The sequence below is a fragment of the Pseudophryne corroboree genome, chromosome 5 (genome assembly GCF_028390025.1).
Source record: "Pseudophryne corroboree isolate aPseCor3 chromosome 5, aPseCor3.hap2, whole genome shotgun sequence".
Taxonomy (NCBI): Eukaryota; Metazoa; Chordata; class Amphibia; order Anura; family Myobatrachidae; genus Pseudophryne; species Pseudophryne corroboree.
Genome location: NC_086448.1, coordinates 613,992,838 through 614,014,879, shown reverse-complemented (window position 1 = coordinate 614,014,879; position 22,042 = coordinate 613,992,838). Strand labels below are relative to the sequence as shown.

The window sequence follows — 22,042 nt, the reverse complement described above, 5'->3', positions numbered from 1 at the left end:
AAACCACGTGCACGTGATACGCTCTCCGTACGCTATTTGCGTATGAAGGCCTCGCACGTGGTACGCAAATTACGTACACCCAGAGAAAAACTTACACACTGGGGAATGATCGCTGCGCAGTCCTGGTCACCAGCTCCATAGTTAGTCAGTGATGAAAACCTTTTGTGGAGAGTAGACTAAGCTGGCCCAAACTGGCTGTTCATTATATACACTGCATACAGTATACTACAAAGGGACCTATATCTCATTGTTCATTGGACACAGGAATCTGTCTTCACATTACAACAAAAGGTCATAGGTTTGTTTGAACAGGTGGGCTGTGACTATTCCAGACTGCTCAGGTGGGAGGGAATCTCAGGATTCCCACCACATGGACAATGAACCGCAAATATAGTAAATGTCCAGAAACTATTTATAGACATAACTATACGCAGGAGCAATTAATCTCTACCTAACCAGCACCGGATTGTTTCTAATAAAATACTCTTCGGTTAGGTACCAAACACCATCGCTCAGACCCTATCTGACCCTTCGTATCATGCAAAGAGGAATTCCTTTGTTCATGAACCAGTTATACTAAACAAACTTACAGTTATTATTAAGGGGACCATTACCTATAAAACATACTATTCGGATTAACTATGTAACGATCGAGTCGCCCACCAGACGCACACAAACTCTACCGTAAGTGCGCATACCACGCGCCAATGTGCACGGCCGTAGAAGCTCCATTACGCAACTGCGAATATGCGCACGCACGGGAGAGAATGTGCACGTGCAGCGGGCAAGCGCATGGGGTTAACATATGGCAACGTGAAGCATGATATTTTTCGACTTTGACACTTCCTGCACTGCATCCGGGCCTGGTGATGGGGCATATATGTCAAGCTTGGCTTTTTTTTTTCATTATAATCTTAATTTCTCATTTTCACTTACCTCAGTCACATTCTTCCCGTCGGGATTCCCATTTTCGGTCTCCTGTTGGGATTTTGACTGCATCTCCTGACACTCTCAGGTTGTGTATGGACAGCTGGACAACTAAAGAGGATCCCACTCTAAACACACTGGTGAAATTGTCACCTACAGGCTTAACTCCATCAAAAGATGGAATTGGCTATTGGGAGCAGGGCAGTAGAGAGCCTGTCAGGGCTCAGGGAGCGTGGCCTAACCGCAGGAGAAATGGTCCTGCACCTTTAGAAAAATATAATTGAAAAAAAAAAGAGTACTTTAAGCACCTCCCTGGCCACAATGCAGTCTAGCACACAGCTGCGTATGCTGGGCTGAGGAGAAGAGCTGTAGCTGCTGTTGCCAGATAATAGGGGGTAGGGGCCTCTTGGGCAGGGCTGTTTATAGCCAATTTGGCTCCCAGTGCAAGATTTAAAAATGCCCCCCCCCCATTGACATAAAAATTAAAAATGTGCCCCCCCCCATATAGATATAAAAACAGTGCGCACGCTCCTGGCAAGGGGACGTGATCTCATTACAATGGGCGTGGTCTCATTAAAATGGGCGTGGCCTCATCTGAAAAGACTACCTTACACCCCGGTTTTTGACCTTGCACCAACAGATCACAGCCACCACAGGAAAAAAAAATAAAAAAAATTATATTATGCCATACACCGTAATGCCCTTGATACATTAAATCCTCATTTTACACATTACGGCAGGCAAGTGTCCCCATTTTACACATTACAGCAGTCAAGAGTTCCCATTTTACACATGACGGCTGGCATGAGCCCCCATTTTACACATTAGGCAGGTGAGTGTCCCCATTTTACACATTAGGCAGTCGAGTGTCCCCATTTTACACATTAGGCAGGCTAGTGTCCCCATTTTACACATTAGGCAGGCGAGTGTCCCCATTTTACACATTAGGCAGGCGAGTGTCCCCATATTACACATTACGGCAGGCAAGAGTCCCCATTTTACACAATACAGCAGGCAAGTGTCCTCATTTTACACATTACGGCAGGCAAGAGTCCCCATTTTACACAATACAGCAGGCAAGAGTCCCCATTTTACACAAAGCTTTTTCGAACGTGGTGCATTTGTCTATATTGTTGTCCCCACAGGCTTCTATGGAAATGCATTGTGAACTGAACATAGAGGGGCTGCAGCATGTAGCTCCCATAATATACACAAATAGGACACAGCCTGATTCAGAGATGGATGCAGTAATTAGTTACAATTTACTAATGTTTTTAAATTTTTTAGATATACGCATGTGCAGGAGCTGCACTGCACAATGTCATCCTTGGACACAATTTTACTGGCTGCGGAAGAGTAGTTTTGCTGGACATTATTTATATAGCATACATATATTCTGCAGCTCTTTAAAGAGAATATTTGGCAATTCACATTCGTCACTGCCCCTCACATCCTGAGTTATCTGATGATTACTCAGATGTATAATGCTGGGACTGATGGTGGTGATGTTCCGATGCTATGTAGAGCTGGACTGGCCCACAGGGCAGAGCCGGCCTTAGGCATAGGCAAATGCCTAGGGCATTTGGTATGCTTAGGGGCACCAGCAGCTTCTGCTGATTAAAATGATATGCGGCATGCCTATATTCTGTGTGTGACTGCGGCTGTATCTGCATACGAAATACTACATTGCAGTGTATTCCTAGAAATCACTGTAATGTAGCATTTTGTATGCAGATACAGCCGCAGTCGCACACAGAATATAGGCATGCTGCATATCAATTTAATCAGCAGAAGCTGCTTGTGCATCTTAGCCACTAGTAATGTAAATAAGATGCATTTTCAGAAACAAAAGATGCCAGGCATCTCCTGCAGAACTAGTTGCGGAGCTAGGGGGCACCAGCCAAAATCTTGCCTAGGGCATCATATTGGATAGGGCCGGCTCTGCCACAGGGGTATAGGGGCAACCCCCGAAACCCCCGATGGCCCCCCCCCTATACTGCACAGGACTATGGTGTCTTTTTTACAGTGTATTGCTGTTATTAATTTGGTACATGCATGCACTAGTAGCATTTACTTAAGTATATTTATCAAGGGGCCCAGATATGCACTCTCTAATGGTTAACCAAGCCTCTGTGGTGGCTTGCCACACCCCCTCTGGAGACTGACATCACCCTTAAACATGAGTCCCTACCACTGCATTCTCCCGGTGGACCCTTCATGCCTAGTCCGGCACTGTGTCTATGGTCACAGCAATCAGATCACAGAAGCCAGACGCAGGTGCTTTTTCTTACACAGCTTTTGAGCTTTTGCACATTTTTACCATTATTGTCTAACTCAGAATCAGTGCCACAATGCGGAAATCATGTAAAACAGTGTTCAGGGAATTTTACTTAAAATGGCTTAATACATTGGCCCCTACATCTAATCTCTACCAAAAAATGATGTGTACAGTATCTTACTAAACTACTTCTCTTGCAGAAAGTTTTTATTTACAATTTATCTGAACCAGGGGCGGATCCAGAAGAAAATGATAGGGGGGGCACCATGGAAGGGGCAAGTACATTTGTGTGCGGCTTCGGTGCATGTGAGGTGGCGCTTCTTATACAATGCCCACAGTTGTAGCGCTCATTATGCAATGTCCACTGTACTGGTAGTGCCCCTTATATAGACCCCATAGTAGTGGTGCCCCTTATGCAATGCCCGTATTGCCCCCAGTAGTAATGTTGCCTGTAGTAATGCCCCCAGTCATTTAGCGCCCTAGTAGTTATGCCCCCAGTGGTAATGCCCATGCAGTTATGACCCCAGTAGTTTACCCCCCCTTTAGTTTAGTCTCCCAGTGGTAATGCCCCCAGTAGTTTGCCTGCTTGTAGTTTAGCCACCAGTAGTAATGCCCCCCTGTAGTTTGCCCCATTGTAGTTTAGCCCCTGTAGTTATGCCCCCCTTGTAGTTTAGCCCCCAGTAGTAATGCCCCCCTGTAGTTTGCCCCATTATAGTTTAGCCCCTGTAGTTATGCCCCCCTTGTAGTTTAGCCCCCAGTAGTAATGCCCCCAGTAGTTTGGCCCCTGTAGTTATCCCCCAGTAGTTTGGCCCCTGTAGTTATGCCCCCCCTGTATTTTAGCCCCAAGTAGTAATGCCCTTTTAGTTACGCCGCCGGTAGTAATGCCCCTGTAGTTACGCCGCCAGTAGTAATGCCCTCCTGTAGTTTGCCCCCAGTAGTTAGCCCCTTTGTAGTTGGCCCCCAGTAATAATGTCCCCCAGCAGTGTGCCCCCAGTAGATGCCCCCCAGTAATAATGTTCCCCAGTAGTAATGCCCCCAGTAGATGCCCCCCAGTTGTAATACACCCAGTAGATGCCACCAGTAATAATGTCCCCCAGTAGTTTGCCCCCAGTAGATTCCCTCCAGTAAAAATGTCCCCCAGTAGTAATGCCCCCAATAGATGACCCCCCAGTAGTAATGCCCCCAGTAGATGCCCCCCAGTAATAATGCCCCCAGTAGTTTGCCCCCAGTAGTAATGCCCCCCCAGTAGTAATGCCCCCAGTAGATGCCCCCCAGTAATGCCCCCAGTAGTTTGCCCCCAGTAGTAATGCCCCCCCAGTAGTAATGCCCCTTGTTGATGCCCCCCAGTAGTAATGCCCCCATTAGTAATGCCCCTTGTTGATGTCCCCCAGTAGTAATGCCCCCAGTAGTAATGCCCCCAGTAGATGCTCCCCCAGTAATAATGCCCCCAGTAGTAATGCCCCCCCCAGTAGTAATGCCCTTGTTGATGCCCCTCAGCAGTAATGTCCCCCCCGTAGTTTGCCCCCAGTAGATGCCCCCGCTGCACTGAGGAAGAGAAAACAGAACATACTTACCAAGCCCCGTTCCCGTTTCCAGACCGCTGCAGTCCTCCTCCTCCCTGGGCGTCCGCTCCTCAGTTAGCACTATGAGAGAGACGTCATGACTAACGTCTCTCCCATAGTGCACGGCGCACAGTGACAGCGCCGGAAGCCGGAGCTCAGTACTGAGCTCCTGCCTCCGGCTGCCGCTGTGCAGGGAGACGGGCGCCCGCTGGTAACACAATCTCAGCGGGCGCCCGTCATCTCCCTGTGCGGCGCCGGCGCTGGGGGGGACGGAGGCCACAAATGACAGGGGGGGCACGGGCCCGAGTGCCCCCTCCCCCCCCCCCCCTGGATCCGCCACTGATCTGAACTTTTATTTTGCAGTGCACAAACTTGTTATTGTACAAAACAATTTCAGCACACATTCTTTTGTAACACACAAGCTATTTATTAACAACAAAAATGTAGATTTGTACACCTAGAGCAAATTTTGTGTAACAAAATACACTTCTAAGAAATATTTATTTTGGAACAATATATCGATATATGCACTGAATTGTGCTGAAAATATGACTCAATAACAAATGGCACACCAATAGATACTGACTGATTATCTGCTGTGATTGTGTTGCCGGCCTAATTGATTTAAGAAAAAACAAAACACATCAATTAATTAATTCATTAGAGGTAACTGCAAGAGGACATTAAGTGGATGTTTGGAAGTAGAGCATTTTGTACTGGACAGTAAGCGTCATGTTGAAGGGTCTTGTGTCCTATTTCCGCTAAGTAATTGCTGTTAGCAAGGTCTCCTTGGTGTCCCCATATTTCTTCCTTTAGTGCAGACAGAATACAAAAGTAAATGTTTCCAGAAGTTCTCAAGGTGACTGGTATTATAGCAAGCATTCTTTGTTTTAACTGTCTTAAATATCAATAGTTATTGTCATGAATTAACTTGCACTGGACATCAACAAAGCTGTAAATGAAATTAAAGTGAAGCAGACAGAGAAAGGAACAGTGGCCCTCATTCCGAGTTGATCGCTCAGTTTTTCGGTCGCACTACATATTCGCAAAGTTGCGTTAGTGTAGTAAATTTGCGAACATCCGCCCCCAACGTATTTTTGCACATTCGTACGCAGTATTACACAAAGTGGGCGTACGCCAAATGACATCGCAGTAATGCGAAACCATCGCAGCATTGCGAAGCCTTCGCAAAAACACATATTTCATCGTAAAAATACTAAGTTTTAGTAGATTTACTCATTTTTCCTTAAAATTGCACACTTTTAAGGTAAAACGCAAAATGAAAGTTTTTTTTGCGATTAAGTGAAATTACCCCTTTCATTTCAAAGTACACAAGCCCTTGTCAATTACGAATCCAATTAGTGTAATGATTGATAATGTTCCTAAACAATTAAGTCAGGCCAAAAAACCAGATTAACACTTTGTTGCCATAATTAACCATCAACATGTAAAAGTGTTTTAAAAAAAAACTATTATATTTTAAAAATTTGTTTATCTTTTTTAAAAGATGTTGTTTGTGAATGAAGGTGTTTACATGTTTATTAACACAATAATCTCCTAACTGATTTTTTAATTGTAAACTTACGTTACATGTGAGTAATGTTTAATTGAAACTATTTCTGCCTGCCATTCTGCTGATCCTTTTTTGCATTAATAAGCACAACACCCGGTTAACTTGAATCATCATTTTTTTATTTTTTTTATTTTTTAAAACATTAAAATTTTTTGCAAAAAAACAAAATCATGAAAATTTTTCTAAATCATCCAGACAACTTAAAACACCATGCAGGTGTTGTCGCATTCTGGCAATAATGCCTCCAAAACTTGTTGGATCTCCAACTGCAACATCTGAAATTAAGAAGCAACAGAAACATTAATAACTGAATTACATTACTTATTATCCAAGAAAGGCACAAAGCACACTGAAATGCAGGCATGTCAAAACTGGTGGCCTCCAGCTGTTGTGAAACTACATCTACCAGCATGCCTTTTCCCAGTTTTGTGGTCAGAGAATGCAAAATCTGTGTCAGGGCATGCTGGGATGTGTATTTTTTCTCCAGCATGAGGGCCGCAGTTTGGACAGGCCTGCTTTAATGCCTAAGTGACTACATCATGGCTGCTTTAAGGCTAAATCAGTAGCATAATACACAATCCTGCTCAGCAAAGTTTTTTTTTTAAACTAGAAAGTGAACCACACCATGTTGTCCATTTTCTACTACGGGAGTTCAATTTAAGATGGGAAGTAGACCATAGCAAACAAACAAATTAAACATGTTATCTTGTAAAAGTGGGCATACCAATTTAATTTCTAATCTTATTGGTTGCTATGGTCAACATCCCATGTTAAAGATAACTACCATCTTAGTAAATGTAACACCATGTTGCCATTCATTCACATCTGGACTGAAGAGAATTAAATTTAAGGAGATTTGGTCCTGCATGATCACACTGCATATCAACATCTTCAGAAGGACTACATATCCTAGCATGCCCACAATCCATGTAAATCCAGTTTCCGAAATAAGGTAAAACCGGTTTAATTTTTACAAATTAGCATTTTGTGAGTGTAACTTTAACACAACAAATCATTGTGTTGTTCTGCTTGCTAACAAAGTGAAGCATGTGTTTTGAAAGTGCAAACATTATGAATAGAGAGGCACAAGTGTTAAAGACTAACAACATACTAAACTGCACTCAGCTATAAATGTTTTTGTGATAAATAAACACATATTAAACTATGTAGTCCTGGCAACCCTGTCAAACTAATTAGTGTCTACCTAGAGTGGACACACAACACATTGCACACATAAACACTACATATAATGATACTCTAAAAAATATCAATGCAACATGAACACCATCAATAATTAATGAAAATGTGTACCTTGCTAGCTGATTTAAAACAGTACAACAGTGCATGTTTGTACATTGTAAGTGTCAGTAGGTCATATTTTGAACTGAAATGTAAAAACACTTACTTTCCTCAGCAACATTAGGGTCACCACTGACCCCATCAGGGGCTTCTTCTGCCCATTCTGTGGGTGGTGAAGGCAGCTGGATGGGGGAAGGAGGAGGGATTGGTGAAGGAGGAGGGATGGGGGAAGGAGGCTGGATGGGTGAAGGAGGAGGGTTTGGGGAAGGAGGAGAGATGGGGTAAGGAGGAGGGTTTGGGAATCTAATTTCTGAGGGTGGGTCTGATTGAGAGGGCGAGGGGGGCGGAGAGAATGTTAGGCCAATAGAGGGTGAGGGGGGCTGAGAAGGGGAGTTGGAAGTAGAAGGAGAAGGGGACTGGGAAGGAGGAGAAGGGGGGTGGGCTGAGAAGGGGAGTGGAAAGGGGAGTGGGCCTGGGAAGCTGAGGGGGACTGGGAAGCTGAGGGGGACTGGGAAGCTGAGGGGGATTGGGAAGTGGAGGGGGAGTGAGAAGGGGAGGGGGACTGGGAAGTGGAGGGGGAGTGAGAAGGGGAAGGGGGCTGAGAAGCTGCCTGATGTGGGCTCACTGGATGTCTTTGCCGTTGTGGTCGTCCTATAATGATATTTGTTGGTAAATTTTATTTGCATGTTAAATTACATACTAAACATTTGTAAATTACACTGTTCTATTCCATGTAAAAAACACATTTTTTTTTTTTTTTTTAACAACACATTTTAAAATCCTCTTCATGTTGGCCCCAGCAACCATAATGTTTCAAAAAAATTATTTGGACGCTCATTCCTTAATCTATTCCATTGAGTCATATTGATTGGTCTAGGCAACATCACCAGATCACTATTCAAGCCACCTTATTATATAGACACCACTGATCAAGTTTTTGGGTACAGTTTCCTGCCTGGGTATTAATTCTGTACAACATGCACTTGTTTGGTAACACTTTGACACAGTCAGTACTGTTTGCCCTAACCACACACACTGTCCTATTTTTATAAATTGTTCACTCAGTGTTGCTATTAGCCTACCACTTAGTGTAAATTTGCAAATTTTATGCTAATAATCTTATGTAATGTAACTTACTGCGTGCATGCATTTCCCTGATTTGCTGGCGGATCTCCGCCAACAGTTCTGGAGTCCTCCTGCGGAGATCACTCCATCTCCTCTCCAGCTGGATGATTGTCCGCCTGCTGCGGACGTGAGACCGCACTAGGTGGCGGACCTCCGCGTAGGCCTCGCGCTTAACCCGATTTGGGATGAAGCGCCCAACGCGGCCTACGTGGCGGTCCATCACCGCAACCAGGACGCGGAGCTCCCGCCTGGTGAAAGGTGCCGCACGCATCATGGCAATGGCGTTTTCCTTATTTGGGCATATATTTATAGTGTCTGTTAGCATGTGATTGGTCCAAAATCTATGCTGTCATTTCTAATAACTTTATTGATCTTTGCAATGCTGGGAAGAGCAGAGTGTTAAATCGCACGAGCGGAAATACGCAGTCGCAGAAGGAATACAAAAAAAAAAAAAAACCCCAACACAAACACAGACACAGACACACACACAGTTTTGTTTAAATTTCGAAACATATCTGTGTACTCACCACAGTTTGTGTGATCATTCAGCTGGACAGTCACAAAGTGGTCAACATTCATTTTAATTTGTTTGTGTGTTTGTTTCAAAAAACATGTTTTTAGGAAACAAAACAAATAAGGACACTATTTAGCAACATAACATTATTTCTCTATCGTCCTAAGTGGATGCTGGGGTTCCTGAAAGGACCATGGGGAATAGCGGCTCCGCAGGAGACAGGGCACAAAAAAGTAAAGCTTTACTAGGTCAGGTGGTGTGCACTGGCTCCTCCCCCTATGACCCTCCTCCAGACTCCAGTTAGATTTTGTGCCCGAACGAGAAGGGTGCAATCTAGGTGGCTCTCCTAAAGAGCTGCTTAGAGAAAGTTTAGTTTAGGTTTTTTTCTTTACAGTGAGTCCTGCTGGCAACAGGATCACTGCAACGTGGGACTTAGGGGGAAAGTAGTAAACTCACCTGCATGCAGAGTGGATTTGCTGCTTGGCTACTGGACACCATTAGCTCCAGAGGGATCGAACACAGGCCCAGCCGTGGAGTCCGGTCCCGGAGCCGCGCCGCCGACCCCCTTGCAGATGCTGAAGCGTGAAGAGGTCCGGAAACCGGCGGCTGAAGACTCCTCAGTCTTCATAAGGTAGCGCACAGCACTGCAGCTGTGCGCCATTTTCCTCTCAGCACACTTCACTGGGCAGTCACTGAGGGTGCAGAGCGCTGGGGGGGGGCGCTCTGAGAGGCAAATATAAACCTTATACAAGGCTAAAAATACCTCACATATAGCCCATAGGGGCTATATGGAGATATTTAACCCCTGCCTGACTGGAAAAATAGCGGGAGAAGAACCCGCCGAAAAAGGGGCGGGGCCTATCTCCTCAGCACACGGCGCCATTTTCTGTCACAGCTCCGCTGGTCAGAACGGCTCCCAGGTCTCTCCCCTGCACTGCACTACAGAAACAGGGTAAAACAGAGAGGGGGGGCACATTAATGGCTATATATATATATATTAAAGCAGCTATAAGGGAGCACTTAATATAAGGATATCCCTTGTATATATAGCGCTTTGTGGTGTGTGCTGGCAGACTCTCCCTCTGTCTCCCCAAAAGGGCTAGTGGGTCCTGTCTTCATTAGAGCATTCCCTGTGAGTTTGCGGTGTGTGTCGGTACGTGGTGTCGACATGTATGAGGACGATATTGGTGTGGAGGCGGAGCAATTGCCAAATATGCAGATGTCACCCCCCAGGGGGTCGACACCAGAATGGATGCCTTTATTTGTGGAATTACGTGATGGTTTATCTTCCCTTAAACAGTCAGTTGAGGACATGAGGCGGCCGGACAATCAATTAATGCCTGTCCAGGCGCCTCAAACACCGTCAGGGGCTGTAAAACGCCCTTTGCCTCAGTCGGTCGACACAGACCCAGACACGGGCACTGATTCCAGTGACGACGGTAGAAATTCAAACGTATTTTCCAGTAGGGCCACACGTTATATGATTTTGGCAATGAAGGAGACGTTACATTTAGCTGATACTACAGATACCGTAAAACAGGGTATTATGTATGGTGTGAAAAAACTACAAACAGTTTTTCCTGAATCAGAAGAATTAAATGACGTGTGTGATGAAGCGTGGGTTGCTCCTGATAAAAAGTTGATAATTTCAAAAAAGTTATTGGCATTATACCCTTTCCCGCCAGAGGTTAGGGCGCGCTGGGAAACACCCCCTAAGGTGGACAAGGCGCTCACACGCTTATCCAAACAAGTGGCGTTACCCTCTCCTGAGACGGCCGCACTTAAGGATCCATCAGATAGAAAGATGGAAGTTATTCAAAAGAATATATACACACATGCAGGTGTTATACTACGACCAGCTATAGCAACTGCCTGGATGTGCAGTGCTGGAGTAGTTTGGTCAGAATCCCTGATTGAAAATATTGATACCCTAGATAGGGACAATGTTTTACTGTCGTTAGAACAAATAAAGGATGCATTTATCTATATGCGTGATGCACAGAGGGATATTTGCACACTGGCATCTCGGGTGAGTGCTATGTCCATTTCAGCCAGAAGAGCCTTATGGACACGACAGTGGACAGGCGATGCGGATTCAAAACGTCACATGGAGGTTTTGCCGTATAAAGGGGAGGAGTTATTTGGAGTTGGTCTATCAGACTTGGTGGCCACGGCTACTGCCGGGAAATCCACTTTTTTACCTCAAGTCACTCCCCAACAGAGAAAGGCACCGACCTTTCAACCGCAGCCTTTTCGCTCCTACAAAAATAAGAGAGCAAAGGGCTTGTCGTACCTGCCACGAGGCAGAGGAAGAGGGAAGAGACACCAACAGGCAGCTCCTTCCCAGGAACAGAAGCCCTCCCCGACTCCTGCAAAAACCTCAGCATGACGCTGGGGCCTCTCAAGCGGACTCGGGGACAGTGGGGGGCCGTCTCAAAAATTACAGCGCGCAGTGGGCTCACTCGCAGGTAGACCCCTGGATCCTGCAGATAATATCTCAGGGGTACAGGTTGGAATTAGAGACGGATCCTCCTCATCGTTTCCTGAAGTCTGCCTTACCAACCGTCTCTTCCGAAAGGGAGAGGGTGTTGGAAGCCATTCACAAGCTGTACGCTCAGCAGGTGATAGTCAAAGTACCCCTATTACAACAAGGAAAGGGGTATTATTCCACTCTATTTGTGGTACCGAAGCCGGATGGCTCGGTAAGGCCTATTCTAAATCTGAAGTCCTTGAACCTCTACATAAAAAAGTTCAAGTTCAAGATGGAGTCACTCAGAGCAGTGATAGCGAACCTGGAAGAAGGGGACTTTATGGTATCCTTGGACATCAAGGATGCGTATCTACACGTTCCGATTTACCCCGCACACCAGGGGTACCTCAGGTTCATTGTTCAAAACTGTCACTATCAGTTTCAGACGCTGCCGTTCGGATTGTCCACGGCGCCTCGGGTCTTTACCAAGGTAATGGCCGAGATGATGATTCTTCTTCGAAGAAAAGGCGTATTAGTTATCCCATACTTGGACGATCTCCTAATAAGGGCAAGGTCCAGAGAACAGCTGGAGACAGCTTTAGCACTATCTCAAGAGGTGCTAAGACAACACGGGTGGATTCTGAATATTCCAAAATCCCATTTAATCCCGACAACTCGTCTGCTGTTCCTAGGAATGATTCTGGACACGGTTCAGAAAAAGGTTTTCCTTCCAGAGGAAAAAGCCAAGGAGTTATCCGATCTGGTCAGGAACCTCCTAAAACCAGGAAAAGTGTCAGTACATCAATGCACAAGAGTCCTGGGAAAAATGGTGGCTTCTTACGAAGCAATTCCATTCGGCAGATTCCATGCAAGAATATTCCAAAGGGATCTGTTGGACAAATGGTCAGGGTCGCATCTGCAGATGCACCTGCGAATAACCCTGTCACCAAAGACAAGGGTGTCACTTCTGTGGTGGTTGCAGAAGGCTCACCTATTAGAAGGCCGCAGATTCGGCATTCAGGATTGGATCCTGGTGACCACGGACGCCAGCCTGAGAGGCTGGGGAGCAGTCACACAAGGAAGAAACTTCCAGGGAGTATGGACGAGTCTGGAAAAGTCTCTTCACATAAACATTCTGGAACTAAGAGCAATCTACAATGCTCTAAGCCAGGCGGAACTTCTCCTGCAAGGAAAGCCGGTGTTGATTCAGTCGGACAACATCACGGCGGTCGCCCATGTAAACAGGCAGGGCGGCACAAGAAGCAGGAGTGCAATGGCAGAAGCTGCCAAGATTCTTCGCTGGGCGGAGAATCACGTGATAGCACTGTCAGCAGTGTTCATCCCGGGCGTGGACAACTGGGAAGCAGACTTCCTCAGCAGACACGATCTTCATCCGGGAGAGTGGGGTCTACATCCAGAAGTCTTCAACATGTTAATAGACCGTTGGGAAAGACCAATTGTAGACATGATGGCGTCTCGCCTCAACAAGTAACTGGACAAATATTGCGCCAGGTCAAGAGATCCACAGGCAATAGCTGTGGACGCACTGGTAACTCCTTGGGTGTACCAGTCAGTGTATGTGTTTCCTCCTCTGCCGCTCATACCAAAGGTATTGAAGATCATACGGCAAAGAAGAGTAAGAACAATACTAGTGGTTCCGGATTGGCCGAGAAGGACTTGGTATCCGGAACTTCAAGAGATGCTCACGGACGAACCGTGGCCTCTACCTCTGAGAAGGGACCTGCTACAGCAGGGTCCCTGTCTTTTTCAAGACTTACCGCGGCTGCGTTTGACGGCATGGCGGTTGAACGCCAGATCCTAAAAGGGAAAGGCATTCCAGAAGAAGTCATTCCTACCTTGATTAAGGCACGGAAGGAAGTCACCGTGAAACATTATCACCGCATTTGGCGAAAATATGTAGCGTGGTGCGAGGATCGGAGGGTTCCGACGGAGGAATTCCAACTGGGTCGTTTCCTACATTTCCTGCAATCAGGATTATCTATGGGTCTCAAATTGGGATCCATTAAGGTTCAAATTTCGGCCCTGTCAATATTCTTCCAAAAAGAATTGGCCTCTGTCCCTGAGGTCCAGACTTTTGTCAAGGGAGTACTGCATATACAGCCTCCTGTGGTGCCTCCGGTGGCACCGTGGGATCTAAATGTAGTTTTAGATTTCCTCAAATCCCATTGGTTTGAACCATTGAAAAAGGTGGATTTGAAATATCTCACATTGAAAGTGACTATGTTACTAGCCCTGGCCTCTGCCAGGAGAGTATCTGAATTGGCGGCTTTATCTTATAAAAGTCCTTATCTAATCTTCCATTCGGATAGGGCAGAACTGCGGACTCGCCCGCATTTTCTCCCTAAAGTGGTATCAGCATTTCATCTGAACCAACCTATTGTGGTGCCTGCGGCCACTAGCGACTTGGAGGACTCCAAGTTGTTGGACGTTGTCAGAGCCTTAAAAATATACATTGCAAGGACGGCTGGAGTCAGAAAATCTGACTCGCTGTTTATATTGTATGCACCCAACAAGTTGGGCGCACCTGCTTCTAAGCAGTCGATTGCTCGTTGGATTTGTAACACAATTCAACTTGCACATTCTGTGGCAGGCCTGCCACAGCCTAAAACTGTAAAAGCCCACTCCACAAGGAAGGTGGGCTCATCTTGGGCGGCTGCCCGAGGGGTCTCGGCATTACAACTCTGCCGAGCAGCTACGTGGTCGGGGGAGAACACGTTTGTAAAATTTTACAAATTTGATACCCTGGCAAAGGAGGACCTGGAGTTCTCTCATTCGGTGCTGCAGAGTCATCCGCACTCTCCCGCCCGTTTGGGAGCTTTGGTATAATCCCCATGGTCCTTTCAGGAACCCCAGCATCCACTTAGGACGATAGAGAAAATAAGAATTTACTTACCGATAATTCTATTTCTCGGAGTCCGTAGTGGATGCTGGGCGCCCATCCCAAGTGCGGATTATCTGCAATACTTGTACATAGTTATTGTTAACTAATTCGGGTTATTGTTAAGGAGCCATCTTTAAGAGGCCCTTTCTGTTGTCATACTGTTAACTGGGTTTAGATCACAAGTTGTACGGTGTGATTGGTGTGGCTGGTATGAGTCTTACCCGGGATTCAAAATGCCTCCCTTATTGTGTATGCTCGTCCGGGCACAGTACCTAACTGGAGTCTGGAGGAGGGTCATAGGGGGAGGAGCCAGTGCACACCACCTGACCTAGTAAAGCTTTACTTTTTTGTGCCCTGTCTCCTGCGGAGCCGCTATTCCCCATGGTCCTTTCAGGAACCCCAGCATCCACTACGGACTCCGAGAAATAGAATTATCGGTAAGTAAATTCTTATTTATATTTGCAAATAACACATTGTAAGCTTAACCTGTTTACGGATATTTTTTAACAAAAATATTACAGATTCCCACACACCAAAATAATTACACAATGACCTTACAATAGCTTTAAAAAATTCAAAATTACAAAATGAACATAAGCATACTGTGTTTTTTTTGTTAGAATAAAAAAAAAACTATACCTGAAATATTCTGCAACAATGCTTGCCCTGACTTGGCTCCCCCTCCGTGTAACACTCCCCCCACCGAAGTGTCGGACAACCCCTGGCTCCTCATCAGGCAATTCCTCTGTCTGAGGAAGCTCTACGCTACTCCTTACCGCGATGTTGTGTAGTATAGCGCACAGGACCACTAGTTTACTTGCCATCTCCGGCGAATACATGATGTTGCCACCAGTGCGGTGGAGCACACGAAACCGGCCTTTAAGGACCCCAATTGTGCGCTCCACCAGCTGCCTAGTGGCAGTAAGCGCGGAGTTAAATGCCGTCTGTGGTCCTGGCCTGGGATTAGGGTAAGGAGTCATGAGCCAGGGGGTGCAAGGATATCCACGGTCTCCTGTTTGATGAGAATAAAAAATTAGAAAGAGTATATTTTGTAAAAATTAGTAATTTTAGGCAAAAAATAGTGGGCCAACTCACCCAATAACCACATGTCTGCTCGTTGACTTGATCTTAATCTGTGCCATATCCCTGATTGTCTAATGACATACGCATCATGGGAGTTTCCGGGAAACTTTGCATTCAGGGAAAGGATCTGGAGGGATGGCCCACAAACAACCATTACATTCAGAGAATGAAACAGTTTCCTGTTTCTAAAAATTTCTTCATTATGTCTTGGTGGCTGAATAGCTACATGTGTGCCATCCACAACCCCAATAACATGTGGGAAGCGACTACCACCTTCCTCAAATTGCCGCTTCACCACATCTAGGGCACCAACATCCAAAGGCATAGCAATAAATTGCTTCACACGCTTTAGGAAAGCCTGGCAGACACGCCGCAGGACCTTACTGAACTGGCCCTGCGACATGCCAGCCAGGTCTCCAACCACATGCTGATAAGAGCCTGTAGCCAAAAAATGTAACACAGCAAGGAATTGTGTCAATGGTGGTATTGCTGTAGGATACCGAATTGAAGACTCCAGATCACTCTCTATTATGGAGAGAGTGTCTAGGATTAGATGTGGTGGCAGCCTGTATCTACGCACAACAACATCATCTGGCATCCCAAAAAGTAGGACACGGGGTTGGAAAATTGGTGGCCTAGCACGCCTCCGTTGCCTTGGTTGATGAGGAGCCGGTTGTGGTTGTGGGGCTGGCGGTTGGGGTGGGAGTGCTGCCGTGGGTTGGGGAGGTAGGGCTTCTGCTGCGATAAACACTGACATCACACACTTTAAAAAAATATAACAGATATGTTGAATAAGACAAAAGCAAAGCTCAAAAAATATACAACAAAACATTTTTTAAAAAAGGGGGTGTCAACTTACTGCAGGAGCATAAGACATATTTTCTGTGTTCAATTCAGGATCAAAATGAAAATGATACCAAAAAGGAAAAAAACAAATTAAAGGTTTGAAACCTACATATTTTAAAATCATTTTAATATAAAAAATAAAAAAACAATACTCAGAGCATCAAACACATCACAAACACCTACGAAAAATTTAAGCAAAATAGGCTAAAAATAAATTACAAAACAACAACCAAAGTTATCCCTTTTGTAGCTAGTACAGGCAAGAACAGCACTACTTTGCACAACAATCCTTGAAATAAATTTGACATTTATTATCAAGATGGCAGACAAACATAAGCAAAACACTTTGAACAAACACAAACAGGCACCAACACAGGCCAAGGGCACTTACCTGCTCCAAAGAAAACAACAGGCAAATTCGAGTTATAGATCACACTCCTTGAAATCAACAAAAAGGGGTTACTTCACCCAAAAAAATACACCTACAAGAGAACAAAAATTACAGTAAAAACAACATAGAGACCATTCACACAAACAGGCACCAACACAGGCCAAGGGCACTTACCTGCTCCAAAGAAAACAACAGGCAAATTCGAGTTATAGATCACACTCCTTGAAATCAACAAAAAGGGGTTACTTCACCCAAAAAAATACACCTACAAGAGAACAAAAATTACAGTAAAAACAACATAGAGACCATTCACACAAACAGGCACCAACACAGGCCAAGGGCACTTACCTGCTCCAAAGAAAACAACAGGCAAATTCGAGTTATAGATCACACTCCTTGAAATCAACAAAAAGGGGTTACTTCACCCAAAAAAATACACCTACAAGAGAACAAAAATTACAGTAAGATCAACATAGTAACATTAGTCCACAAAACAGCAACACTGAAGCACAGGTTTAGTGTAAAAAATGGACAAACCAAATATATATGTGATAAAAAGAATTACAAATAATCCTCAAAAATATAATTTTTAAAAAAAATTAGGAACAAGACGAATGCACGAATACTCACAAACGGATTTTCGCAAAAATAATGCTATACCGTCTATATTCTAAACGCGAACAAACGGACAAATGTATGCTTGACAATTACTCACTCTGAAAAGCACAATAGCACCTTCACGCACAGCCCAACAAACTCCAAACTGACAAATACAAACTCCAAACTACCAACACTCACAGCGTGCAAAGTAGGCCCTTAAATAAGCAGTGCAATCATTACCAAGATTAACACTGTACACCTGTGTGAATGAACGCCCCGCACGTAGGTATAAATAAGCACACACCTCGGCGTACACACGTCATCGCAAACATGGCTTCTCGTGAGGAAATAGCAGCAGAGATGGCCCGCATTGCAGAGCAGCAGATGGCATTGGCGAAAAAACGCCTAGAGTGCCAGAAAAGGATGTTGGAATACGCCTCTGCGGATTGTGAAGAGGCAGGACCTAGTACTCTGCAAATGTCTGCTTCTGAGCCACAACAATTGAGTGGGGATACCCTGCCACACACACATACTGGACAAACTGAGGAGGAATCAGCATTAGCCACACAAACACAACAGACAGAAGCTGCTAGTGAGGAGGAAGATGGTGAGGAGCAGCAGGAAGAAACCTCACAGGCTACCTCCAGACGTAAGAAAAGACAGCCAGCATTCACTAAGAGGGAGTTGCGTGTCTTGGTCACGCAGGCCATGTCCAAAGTACATAGAGGCCCCAAAAACATGGGTGCTGCTACAAAAGATCGCATCTGGAGGGACATCACACATTCTGTGAATGAAGTTGGCTCTGTCGTCAGAACATCGCAGGAAGTTAGACGACGGTAAGTGCATCTTGCCAGTCCTTTTTCTGTGCTAAGTTGTCTTAAAAATGTAGTGACATGTGATGTTATGTATAGCAAACAGAAGCCGAACATGTGTCCTAGATATTTACATACACAAATAATAATACTCTACTTTGCCCCTCTTTCACAATACATATGTAGGTGGGCCGACTTCAAATCCCGCCTGAAGGCAAAGAGGTCTGCGGAGTGGAATGCCTCAAGGGCTACAGGGGGAGGACCATCTGTCGCTGTGGAGTATACAGACTTGGAGGAGATGGCGATGGCCTGTGTCAGTTATGAGGAGGCACAAGGGGTGTCTAATATGGACACGGACCTGCCTGAGATCCTGACGGGACATGACTTGCCAGGTAAGTTTACACATGTATTTGTCTGCAATTTAAACAGTATTTATAAAATTAAATCTAATTTTTTATTGTACTCTTTTCCCACACATTCTTCTATTTGCTTGCCACAAAACACAGCACAGGGGGATGATCAGTTTGAGTCACAGGAGGGTTATGTGGCTGAGGCTGAGGTGGAGGGACCTAGTGGGTCTGCCAGTGTGGGGCCACAAATCCCACCTCTGCAGGTTCCTACTGGCCCCCCCACCCAACCCTCTGCTATCCCGGAGATCCTGCTTGAAATCGCTAGGTATGGTGAGAGCCTAAATGCGTTTCAAGACGGGATCCTCCGGGAGGTAAGCCAGATAGCTGTCCGGCTCACTGAGCACCGAACCAGTGTTGAGCAAGGTGTTGCTCAACTCTGCCAAGGTCTGGCAGAGATCAGGCAGGGCCAAGAACAACTTGCCTCCTCATTCCAAAGCCTTGCAAATAACATCTTGCAAGGGCTCCAGGCCATCGCTGTCTCCCTTGCCCACAGTGGCAGAGAGCCACCCACATCGGCTCCCTCCCCTGCCCCTGCCCAGGAAGAACAGCCCACTGGGCAGGCCCAACGAAGGTCGCTCCGCAGACCAAGCCAAGAAGAACAGCCTCAGGCGGGGAGAAAAAAAAGAAAGTGATGTCTCTCCAGATGGCCAGCACCCATGTTTTTCATGTTGCCTCTATGTTATTTTGGAGTTGGCTTGTGTGGCCAGAATGGATAACTCCCTCTTAGTGAAATGTATTATTTATGTTTGGAGGTATTGTAGCCTGTGAGTTTTTGGGTATAAACACCAGAGCCATCTTCCTCTTACTAGTGTGCTATGTATTGTTGTGTTTGTGTGGTGGATCCTAATTCTTTCTCAGTTGTGTCCAAATTTTGGTGTGGCAGGGTGTGTAATATGTATTATTTTTGATTACAAATTATAATTTAGTCAGAAGCTGAATTTTGCAGAGTACTAAGTTCTGCTCTATCATTTGTGTCAGTGCCATATGCTTGCTGCTTGGTCCATCTCTGCCTGTGAGACTCACGTGTAGCCATGTTGTTTTCATGTTGTGAAATCTTACTACAGTAATAAAAAAAAAATATTTAAAAATTGTGCAATTTATTCAAGGTAATGCATTAGGTAAATGTTAGTTCCAGAAAAATTAGGTCAGCATATAGACACTTGTGGACCAATCTGCAATTTCTCCCACAAAATTGCATCATCCAACAAATACAGGTATGCTTTGCACCACACTTTAATGTCCATATTAAGTAAACTGACACAACACTTTTTAGATTTATCTATTGATCAACAGGACATCATTTAAAACATTGTCAAATATTATAAACAAAAATTAATGTTACATTTCTGACAAAATGAAAGGGTATGCTGCATTATTTGGTTGTGGGTTTCTTTAGCAAAAATGTTGCAGCTTTACATTTAAATGTTTATTTCACTTGTTTGTATTTGTTATTCTTACAAACATTAAAAAAAAAATGTTTACACACCAACTTTAACACTAAAAACAACCTTATTTGGCAGTGTGTGTGATTTATATGTGAGTAGAATAAACATGTAATGTTGGTTCAGACAATTGCTATTTGCTAACTTTCATCTGCGCAGTAATTAGCTAGTAATTGGCCATCAGATGAATGTGCTCTCCAATTAACAGCTAATTACTGCATACACACTTGGTAACAGTACTTCGCAAATGTAGAGTAACTGCAGACCTACTCGGCTGCTGCGTGAAGGTTGCTACGGTTTCCTATGTTAGATTTAACAGCGACAAGGTATAATTGCGAAAAACACGCCCATTGCGAGTTGCATACTCCCACACTGTACGCCCACTTTCACGCCCATGTCGGAGCATTGCGAAGTCTCGCCTCCGCCACGCCTCCGCCACTCCTCGTTTTCGTTTGCCAGTTACGTGTTGGTTTAAATTTGGCAGTTTTGCACTAATGTCGTACGTATGTACTCGCGCATGCGTATTTACGCTTTTGCGCATGCGCAGACACTTAGTTTTCGTACATTTGCGATGCGATGAATCTCAGCGACCAACTCGGAATGAGGGCCAGTGTCTGATTAACTAATTAGGCTGGTATGTATGAGATTGCTGAGTTCATTGCAGTGTGAAATCAGACAGACATAGGGGGTGGAACGTAATGAAGTTCGGGATGCCGGCCGAACTCAAATGTATTTTTAAAGGGGCAATCATGTACAAGGTATGCAAAAGTCAGAGGGTAGATATTCCATTTCCTACAAGATGAATAGTAGCCTACTATAGTAGCTTAAAAGTGGAGGTCTGGCTCAGGTCATCAAAGAGTAAGTCGCACATCCGGTAAAGCATTCTGTGAGAGTTGGGGTACAGCCACCTTCTACTGTGGTGTAACATGTATAAGCAGCTCTTCTGTGGCGTAACATATATAAGCGGCTCTACTGTGGTGTAACATGTATATGGGCACTATTGTGTGATGTAACATGTATAAGGGGTACTAATGTGTGGTGTAATGTGAATAATGAACACTACTGTGTGGTGTATTGTAGCTAACTGACATTACTTACATTTTTTAAAATGTTTTTAAGGGGGTAGCAGTTGACTTACCAATGGACACAATACAGATAGCCATTGACCGATAGTCAAAATACAGACACAGACAAAATACCGACATTCATTATGCCGACATGTTAAAAATGTTGACATAGTCAGAATAACGACTTTTGAAATGCCGATATGTCAAAATACCGACATGCGTTTTTAAGGAATTTTTGGCCTAAAACAGACTTGTTCATACTTTACCATCCCAGTGGACCTGGACGGGGAATATAATAGTGTGCCGAGCGCAGTGAGGCACCGTGCCCGAAGCATGGTGAGTGCAGCAAGCCATGCGAGGGGACAAGGAACACTTAGACGGTGTCCATGTCAACCTAAGTCGACATTGACACACAAATACAGAAAAAATCATGTCAGTATGTTGACACGTCGGCATTGCAAATGTCGGTATTCTGACTATGTCGGCATTTTGAACATGTCAGCATAATGAATGTTAGTATGTTGACCGTGTTGGTATTTTGACTGTAGGTCAATGGCTGTCGGGATTATGACCGTCGGTATTGTGTCCGTCGTTAAATCATACTGAAGCCTTTTAAGGTCCCGAAGGCATGTCCCCACCTCTTTGACAGCTTCTAGCAAAGACTGCCACATACCCTTTCTACAGGAGACTGGTGTCTGGTGTGCCTGGTGACCAAGGAGCTGTGGAAAAACACCCACAATG

General features: G+C 44.9%; 1 protein-coding gene across 1 annotated transcript; it reads right to left on the bottom strand.

The window, feature by feature from the left end:
• Positions 1-15,191: 15,191 nt before the first annotated feature.
• Positions 15,192-16,513, bottom strand: LOC134929639 (putative nuclease HARBI1). The gene is made up of 3 exons (XM_063925220.1): positions 15,746-16,513; positions 15,290-15,662; positions 15,192-15,213 (listed from the first exon to the last, which is right to left on the bottom strand). The coding sequence occupies exons 1-3, from the start codon at positions 16,488-16,490 to the stop codon at positions 15,192-15,194; spliced, it is 1,140 nt and encodes a 379-aa protein (XP_063781290.1). The 5' UTR covers positions 16,491-16,513.
• Between the last annotated feature and the right edge of the window lie 5,529 nt (positions 16,514-22,042).